General features: G+C 43.9%; 2 protein-coding genes across 3 annotated transcripts in view; both read left to right on the top strand.

Annotated features, from left to right (window-relative positions):
* thap1 (THAP domain containing, apoptosis associated protein 1) overlaps positions 1-8,942 on the top strand; it is a 38,073-nt gene that overhangs the window by 21,449 nt on the left and 7,682 nt on the right. The gene's annotated exons all lie outside the window — the stretch shown is intronic.
* ccdc82 (coiled-coil domain containing 82) lies at positions 2,454-7,901 on the top strand. 2 transcript variants are annotated; one of them, XR_014595809.1, is made up of 3 exons: positions 2,454-3,370; positions 4,734-5,696; positions 7,611-7,901. XR_014595809.1 is itself a non-coding variant. In XM_083983807.1 (2 exons), the coding sequence occupies exons 1-2, from the start codon at positions 2,786-2,788 to the stop codon at positions 4,977-4,979; spliced, it is 831 nt and encodes a 276-aa protein (XP_083839933.1). In that variant the 5' UTR covers positions 2,454-2,785; the 3' UTR covers positions 4,980-5,788. The 2 variants fall into 2 exon arrangements, 1 of the variants encoding a protein (XP_083839933.1); XM_083983807.1 differs by lacking the exon at positions 7,611-7,901 and having other exon boundaries at positions 4,734-5,788.

Below are 8,942 nucleotides of genomic sequence, written 5' to 3'. Positions count from 1 at the left end.
TGGAGTCGTGTTGCAGCAGAGGAATCTAATTCAGTCTTTCCTCTTTTTAGCTCTGTGTTGGGTCTCCACCACCCCCTCGGTAAAATATTAGCTTCTCCAGCTGCTACTGTGTTCACCAGCCTGTATTTGGGTTGGTCTGCTGCTGTTTACTGCTGTAGAGGCTGTGTCAGAGCCTTTCAACTGAAATGCCTAAAATGAAATTTAGGTTCTGGGTTAAATTCCAGGACCTGGGGCTTTTCTGTGTGCTTGTTTTCTTCTGTTTCCAGTTTACATATTCTCCCTGTGCCTATGGGTTCTCTTCAGGTTCTCCATCTTCCTCACACAGTCCAGAGTCATGTGCATTGGGTTTATTAGTGACTCTTAAGTTGCCCATAGGCATGATTGAACGTTTTTTATTTCAAATAAAAAACGTTAATTTGAGTAGCTTGTCTGCATGATTATTGGCATTGGTATCAGTTAACAAGGTCTGTTTATAAGGCAAGGCAAGGCAAGGCAATTTTATTTGTATAGCCCGTTTTTACAAACAGTTTGTCTCAAAGGGCTTTACATGGCATCGTAACAACATCCTCTGTCCTTAGACCCTCACATCGACTGAGGAAAAACTCCATGGAAACCCTTTATAAATGGTATAGGGGCAACCACTGTATTCCTACCTGTACACGTTTAACATAAAAACATGAATATATGAACCTGTGTATTATGTGAATGGCTTAGTATCCAATGCACAAACAGGTGTACAGTTTAATATGAAAGACAATTTCATACAATAGTCGACCTGAAAAACGACCCATGCCATAGACTGTAAAGCGTTGGACTGAAAACTAGTTAAACCTGGTTACCTTGATAACCTTAACTTCTATTTTGTCGTACAGGCCTCTGGTAGGATAGCCTACCAATTATGAAATATTGGTAACAAAATGAATGACTTTCTCCATCAGGCGTCAGGAATTGATATGTGAAGACACCTGGAACCAGTGCCTTGTTCAAGGACTGGCCTTGGGTGGCACAGGCCACCCCTAAAATCTGATTGACTATATGCCCAGTCAGAGGCATTTTATACATTGTTTTATACTGGCTTTTGACAAGTTTTTTTTTTTTTTTTTCAAGAATAAAATATTGAGGTTTTCTATCAAAATTGTATATTGCCACTCCTGTATTATGACTCATAGGTCTAGTTTTTCTTGCAGTGTTAGTAATTGAAGTACAGTAGATATGGGTTTTGTGTAGGTGTGTGTTTGCCATTGTGCAGGTCAGTGGTGGACAGTAACGGAGTAAATTTACTTGAGTACTGTACTTAAGCACATATCCAGAGGATTTGTACTTTACTTGAGTATTAGATTTCTTTGGTACTTATTACTCTTACTTGAATACATTTCCAAGACAAATATTTTTACTTTTACTCGAGTTAATTTCTAGGAAGGCTGAAAAGTACTCACAAGCTATGTTTGTCAAAGAAGGAAACCCTAATCCTAACCCCTAATAGCAAGCACATCAGTGCAGGTGGTTTCAAAGAGTTAATTCTCAGAAACAAGAGTTAAAAGGTCCTTAAATTATAGTAATTAATTGATGTGAAAAATAAGAAATGTACTCTTACTACTTAGCCTACTCTTATTTTTACTTGAAGCAGAAGTAAGCGATCCGGTCGTTTTGGCTAATGCTGCGTTCCAGGCAGGCTTTTGAAACCGTAAATTACAGCTTCATGGCACAACTTACGATTTTGTAGCGTTCCAGGCAACCCACTCGTGTTTTTCCGACCTGTTTTACCTGTGAAAGTCACTATAACGGCCACTCGTAACTTCCGACCCGTGAACTCGTACCAGATCGAACTGATATGACTTCACAGGTCGGAAAAACACGAGCCTTGAACGCACCATAACAGTCCTCGTCCCTACGTCACCACATTCACGCGCATCCCTTGGCTGCACACACAGCCCTGCATGCCGTTCTCTCTCCTCATTGGATAAAAACTGTAGGATACAGAAAAGTTTTCTCCTCGGCTCAGAGCAGAGCAGAGGGACTGAGAGACCCGTGTCTCGGTCCAAACACTCTATGTAAGTGATTGCTGTCGGAAGATATAACTATTTAAGACTTATATTAACACAAATATATCGCTTACTTCTGCTTTAACGGTGCACAGGCACTCATGCTCAGGCTTCATGCCACCCCACCATAAGTCAGTGCCCCACTTGGGCCACCCTTATCAAACATGTCTGGACACGCCCCTGGAACAAACTAAATATATGACTGAAACCTCTTCATTTAAGCTTGTTATAACAACTTGTTATTACGCGTATTTTAATGTAAAAAAAAAAAAAAAAAAAAAAGGCTGGATACTCCACCATGTTGATGTCATGTGCCTCCAGATGAAGGAGGGATGTAGGACTGTGGGTGGCAGTAATGCAGCGCAGATACAACCAGCCGAAGAAGAAGAAGAAGAAGGGGGCAGGAGAAGAAGACGAAGCAAGAAGAGCCATAATAAAAAACACAACTCTCCTCTCAGCGCAGCGACGAGAAGCTCCGACACGTCCTGGTCTGACGTCGTCAGGTCGCTGTAACACAGACGGACAGAGGTTTCCTGCACCGAGGCTCCGGTCTCTCCGCTGACAGAGACTGTCCAGCTGCTGCGGGTCTGACGCAGACACGAGCCGCTGCTGTTGCTGCTTGTCGTCGTCGTTGTGACGCGGAGCGGCTAACGTTAGCAGCGTTAGCAGCGTTAGCTTGTTTACTCTCGGTCCGGGTCTCGGTTTGTGTTTCATGTCACTGGTGTCCGGCCCCGCGTGCAGACATGGAGAGTTTGTACAAGCGGAAGATGTTCGCCTCGATGCGGAAAACCAAGGTGGACGCGTCGAAGAAGCGGCAAATCGGCCTGCCCGCCTCCATACTGGACGACAGTGACGAGGGCTCCTTCTCCTCGTCCTCCTCCTCCGGGTCCCAGTCCGAGTCCGACTACCAGAGCTCCGACAGCGAGCAGCAGCAGGAGCGCCGGGGCCGGCGCCGCGGCCGGAGCGAGTCCGGGGAGACGTCCAGCGACGACAGCCGCTCCGTCACCCGCAGGAAGCGCTCGTTCCTGGGACGCGACAAGAACAACAGCTCCTCGTCCTCCTCCAGCGAGGAGGACGATGACGACGATGATGAGGAGGACAGTAACAGCGAGGAGGAGGAGGACAGGAGCCAGCCCAAGAGGATGGTGGTGCCCAAGAAGCGGAGCAGGCTGCAGCGGCAGGACGAGTCGGACTCGGACCATGCGGAGGAGAAGAGGAAAGAGGAGGCCGAGAAAGCGAAGAGGAGGCAGAGACACAACAAACTGCTGGCGTTGTCCCAGAGGATGAAGGCCCGGGTCCCCAGCCGGAGGAGGAGCCGCTTAAAGCAGGTAGTGGTCTGGACCAGGACCCCTCCCCCCTTGACTTTCACCTTAGCTTAGACCACAGAGTTAGCTGACACTTCAAAAGTTGAATAGTGATCAGGGTTTATTTGTGTGGAAACATCACAACAAAGTGACAGTTTTCAGAGACACGTACCATATTCCAAACCCTTAAAGGGATAGTTCACCCAAAATTGAAATTTCACTCATTTACTCCCCCTCATGTGGACTAAGGGCTGGGAGAAGTTTCAGAGTCCTCCGTGGCTTCTCTGAGTTACAGGGGGTCTCGGCGGTTGCAAATGGATACCAACTGTCTTCGTAACAAAAAGACACACCAAAAAACATCCAAATACCTCCATGCTGCTCGTATGTAATGTCCGTCTTGTATTGAAGCCCTGAATTGCGAAATTGTCCTGAAAAAAATTTGCCTAAATAAGTCTATATTTCAAGCTTGTTTTGTAGCGGAAGCTCCTCGAAGCTCCTCTTCCCGGTTCGTCCAAAGAGTAGATAATGAGTGAAATTTCAATTTTGGGTGAACTATCCCTTTAATTATCGGTGCATGTTGTTTTGAGATCCGCGAGGCAGAGACGCCAGCTGCTCAGTGAACACCATGGAGGTGAATGGTACAGGTCCACTGTCCCTCATCAAACTCATCAAATACACAATCCAACAACTCCAAAACACTGTCGTGGACAAGTTGTTACCTGCACATTCACCACACTATAAAATGATCAACTCTAAAATGACAAGTGCTGATATTTCTGTGACTTTTAAATTCCCATAGGCTCTGTCAATGCACCCAGGGAGCTGTTAGAAGAGAAGTTGTGACCTGTACATTCACCACCCTATGAAATAATAATGTAATAGCTGGAACTACATTCCAGACACGGCTGCTGGGTGGAGTATTTCAGAGTATTTGCTTCATGTGTCGTAATGTTACATAATTATATTTCAGAGTCTGGCAAATGTGCAGGTCACAACTTCTCCACAAGAGTGTTTTGGAGTTGTTGGATTGTGTATTTGATGAGTTTGATGAGGAACAGGGGACTTGTACCATTCACCTCCATTGTGTTCACTGAGCAGCTCACGTCGCTGCCCCGCTGATCTCAAAACAACATGCACCGATAATTAGTTTAGTTTAGTTTATTTATTTATTTCATTCATTTGTCAAACATAAAAACAAAAAATAAAATAAACAGTGACAATACTGTAACTCTTGAATGAAAGGGGGTAGAAAGAAGTGAACTTATATTGTCTACCCCTTGTTAAATTAAAGGTAATGAACCTACTGCTATGACTATAGGGATTATAGCAATAGGCAAATTTGCTAAAATGTTGAACTATCCCTTTAAAAGTGTTTTTGTGTTCCCAGGGTCCCCACAAGAGTGACGAGGAGGAGTCAAAAGATGGTGAGGATGAAGCTAAAGAAGGTGAGGGTGAGGCCAGCGGTGATGAAGATGGAGATGCAGGAGAAAAAAGCAAGAAGAAGTCGTCAGTAGGAGATGATGGAGGAAAGGAGGAGGAGGAGAAGGAGGAGGAGGAGGAGGAGGAGGAGGAGAAAGAGGAGGAGGAGGAGGAGGAGAAGGACAAAGAGGAGCAGGAGCAGGGGGAGAAGTGATGGAGAGCAGAGGGGCGGCGAAGAACTAAGAACTCTGACTCAGTATTGTACATTTATTTTTTTCCCTCAGAACTCAAAAGTGGAGAGCAAAAATACCTAGAACTGCCATTACGAGGATTTCACGGTCATATCTTGTTCCCATAGCAACAGATGTTGCTGACACGCAACTAAAAGCATGTCCGGTGGATTTGGAGCGATGCTTGGCTCTCTTGTGAAGGAAGCGGAGCCTGGGATGGCACAGCAGCACAGCACAGAGCAGTGAGACCGACGTGGACCACCTCGGTCCTGATTGGTCAGTGGTCACCCATCCTGTCTCCAGACGGTGTTCATCATGTATCTCACAGTCACCAGATCCAAAGGTGTTGATTCCAAATCCACGTCATGTCTGGTGTTCCGTTGACAACTGGCACCTGCTCTGTGTAACGTCAGATGGAGGCGAACACACACATCATGGTAGAGATGGGACGCTCGATGGTTGCGTGATTACAGTGTTGGTCAAGCGAGGGTTAAAATTCTATGCACTGACAATAACACTATATCCATTATCACGGCCGTGAGTCACCAGAGCCATCCCAGCAGTTAATGAGGATGATGCCGGTTATTAGTCCCAGACAGCTTCACACTCCTCTGCTCTGTTCCTGGCTGCAGCGGCGAAGCATCCTGATGATGATAAACCACTTTTCACAGTTTTGGATGGACATTGGGGAACTAAGGCTTGTGGGAACTGTAGTACTTAAAGGGATAGTTTACCCAAAATTCAAATTTCACTCATTATCTACTCACCCTCATGTCGACTAAGAGCTGTGAGAATTTTCAGAGTCCTCCGTGCCTTCTCTGAGTTACGGGGGGTGGACGGGTACGTGCAGCAGCATTTGTCCATATAATGGTTGTGAATGGATACCACTTTTCTTCGTCCAAAAAGACACACCAAAAAACATCCAAATACCTCCATACTGCTCGTGTGTAATGTCCCTCTTGTATTGAAGCCCCGACATGAGAAACTGTTCCGCCGGTCAGTGCAAATCACACAAGATTTGCACTGACACAGGAAGAGCAGTGAACCGAGAAACTGGGAGCTTCCGCTACAAACAAGCTTAAAATATAGACTTGTTTAATTTTTTTAGGAACAATTTCTCATGTCGGAGCTTCAATACCAGAGGGACATTACATAGGAGCAGTATGGAGGTATTTGGATGTTTTTTGGTGTGTCTTTTTGTTACGAAGAAAAGTGGTATCCATTCAAAACCATTATATGGACAAATACTGCTGCGCGGACCCCCCCGTAACTCAGAGAAGGAACGGAGGACTCTGAAAATTCTCACAGCTCTTAGTCGACATGAGGGTGAGTAGATGAAGTAAAATTTGAATTTTGGGTGAACTATCCCATCAAGAGACATTCAACAAACCCAACCGATAGCATTGAGAATTTCTGTGTTGCACTTTCCTTCTCTATCCGTCTCTTTTTTTTGTTTTGTTTTGTTTTGTTTGAACAAGAGATTAAACCGGAGCCGGTTCCTGCAAAGCAGATGTATTAGTTTGTTTCCTCAGGCTCCTCTGTGACGTCTGCAGATGATTCAGACGGAATGAAGCCTGAAACCATGTACAGTTTCTTGTATAGTAGCTTTTTATTGGTCAACAGTTAAAAGGCAGTTTTTACAGAAGTGTCTGTCATTTGATAGTTTTGCCCTTCTCTGCTGTCAGTTAAAAAAGGAAAGCTGCAGGATATGGCTCAAAACTCAACATCGATACAATATGAATTTTGAATGATGCGTTCAAAGACCAGGTGAATAGTGGGACACTGCTGCATGCTAGGTATGAGTTAGTTGTGTCCCCACATTGTTCTAATATTGATTAGAATTAAAGAAACCAAAAAGCTGCCACATCCTTGGCATATTCACCGGCACAGATGTTAAAACGAGTGGCTCGTCGTGGAGATGTAATGGGATGTTGATGAGCCGTGGAGGAGCCACGCTGAGCATCTGGATGAAACTAGACAACAGGTCACGTCTCATAGCATCAAACAATGAACCAAAAAGTAGCTCATCATTAGAATAGTTGGTTGAAAACCTGCCATTGTTAGTTCACCGTGGAATTTCTCTGCAAAATGAATGAACATTGTATAATATATAAAGTAAATAATTGTATGGTTTGGTTTAAAGCTTGAAGGTACTGGACAGGATTTCAAGGCCCAGTTGCTGATGGACTATTCCCCAGTGTTATGTTAGCACAGCTGACAGGAAAGATGCACACAACTTTCAAAATAAGCAAGAAAAAAAGAAAAGAAAAGAAGAAGCAACATTAATTTTGCTGTCACCTTCATGTCAGATTCTGGATATTTCTTCTAAAAGGCAGCAGAGTCATTGTAGTGTACATTTTGAGCTCAAAGGTTGTTTTTTAAAATCTTTCATTTAGACATTTTTAGTATAAATGTGACAGGAGAAGACGCAGTGTTTGTGTTTTATAGAATGATTCGGGGAGGGGGGGGCTCATGCAAAAAGTTTTTTTTGTACTTGTTCTATTTATTTCCTCCTTTTCTGAACTCTGACACAGTGATACATTCATGTGCTTATGTAGAATTCAGACTAATAATGTTCCCAATGAAATGTTTGCTCTTTTTTCATATTCTTGTAGTTCCTCTCTCTTTGTGATGGTGCGTTTAAGGACACTCATACCAAATGGATAAAAAGACCGCTACAAAACACTACAATGGAGCTGCCAGAGCAGCTGATGCAGCTGAACCCTGTGTTAAAGAGCCCCGTGGCCTTTTCTGCTTTTCTCAACCACTGGACTCGGTACAGTATCATGATGATACATACGAACACATACATCTTAGTTACATATCAGTGCTGTGTATGTACTTGTTTTCCAGTGTATTTCTGGTCTCTTGTTGCTGTATAAGGCTCCTCAGACCGACCTGCCCTGTTGAAAACACCTGTTTTATAAATAAAGTTTCTTCTTTTGGCAAATTATTTGTTGGAAATTGTCAGATTTTATTTCTGTTAACATATTATACATACATGACATGACCCCATGAACCAGCCTGTGCCGAGCTGTTTTTATTTTTAATATGATACAGAGCTCTGAAGCCTCAGTACAGTGAAATGTATCCATTTATCTGGCAATATATTTGGCAAGGCAATTTTATTTGTATAGCACATTTTTACAATCAGTTTGTCTCAGAGGGCTTCACATGGCATCATAACAACCTCCTCTGACCTGCTTAGAGGATGCAGGCAGGGGGATGCGGCAGTTTGTGCACAGGAATGGAGCTCTGGAGAATCTGTGGAAACACAGAGACAAACTACACACAAACAACAAGGTGCAACAGATAATGATAATGACAGTTCAAAATGTGCGAGAGGACAGAAGAGGGCTCCATGTAACCAGATGTGCCCCCCAGCAGTCTAAGCCTATAGCAGCAGCGTACCTATAAAATGGTTCAGAGCTACCTGAACCAGCCCTAACTAAAAGCTCTGTCATAAAGGAGGTCTTAAAGGGACAACGAGGAGTTTCTCCAGCGGCAGAACGAAAAATTCTGCGACAATAAAAAAGTCTCATATTAATGTGGATGAATCTACGTTACCACTTGTTAATGGGCCCATTTTCGATAAATATATCGTTTTGTCTCTATCGTTATTTTGTTATTATTAGTGGTGGTGGAAATGCTGGGCGAGCCGACCAGCGTTTCTTTACTTTCGGTTTCGTGGCGAGTCATGAGAATAACGCCGCCGAATCGCCGTTTATGGTCGGAACTACGACGGTATCTGATCGTCTTCGAACCTCTGACTTTAATTCTTGATGAATGAAAACATGAGTCTGTCTTGCGCTGGTCAAAGAATTTCACGGTGCGCGGAGGCTCATAAATGTAGTGTGAAAACACTTCGCTTTTCCAAAACTCCTCATTGTCCCTTTAAGTCTAGACTTAAATTTTGATAGAGTGTCTGCCTCTCTGACCCATGGAGA

The sequence above is a fragment of the Trachurus trachurus genome (assembly GCF_905171665.1).
Source record: "Trachurus trachurus genome assembly, chromosome: 12".
NCBI lineage: Eukaryota > Metazoa > Chordata > Actinopteri > Carangiformes > Carangidae > Trachurus > Trachurus trachurus.
The sequence above is the reverse complement of the archived record's forward strand: the minus strand, read 5'-3'. Positions and strand labels throughout refer to the sequence as shown.

Coding starts and splice junctions, on each gene's coding strand:
- ccdc82 (XM_083983807.1), top strand. CDS start 2,786: ATGGAGAGTTTGTACAAGCGGAAGATGTTCGCCTCGATGCGGAAAACC. Junction 3,371..4,733: donor GGAGGAGCCGCTTAAAGCAG/GTAGTGGTCTGG, acceptor TTGTGTTCCCAG/GGTCCCCACAAGAGTGACGA.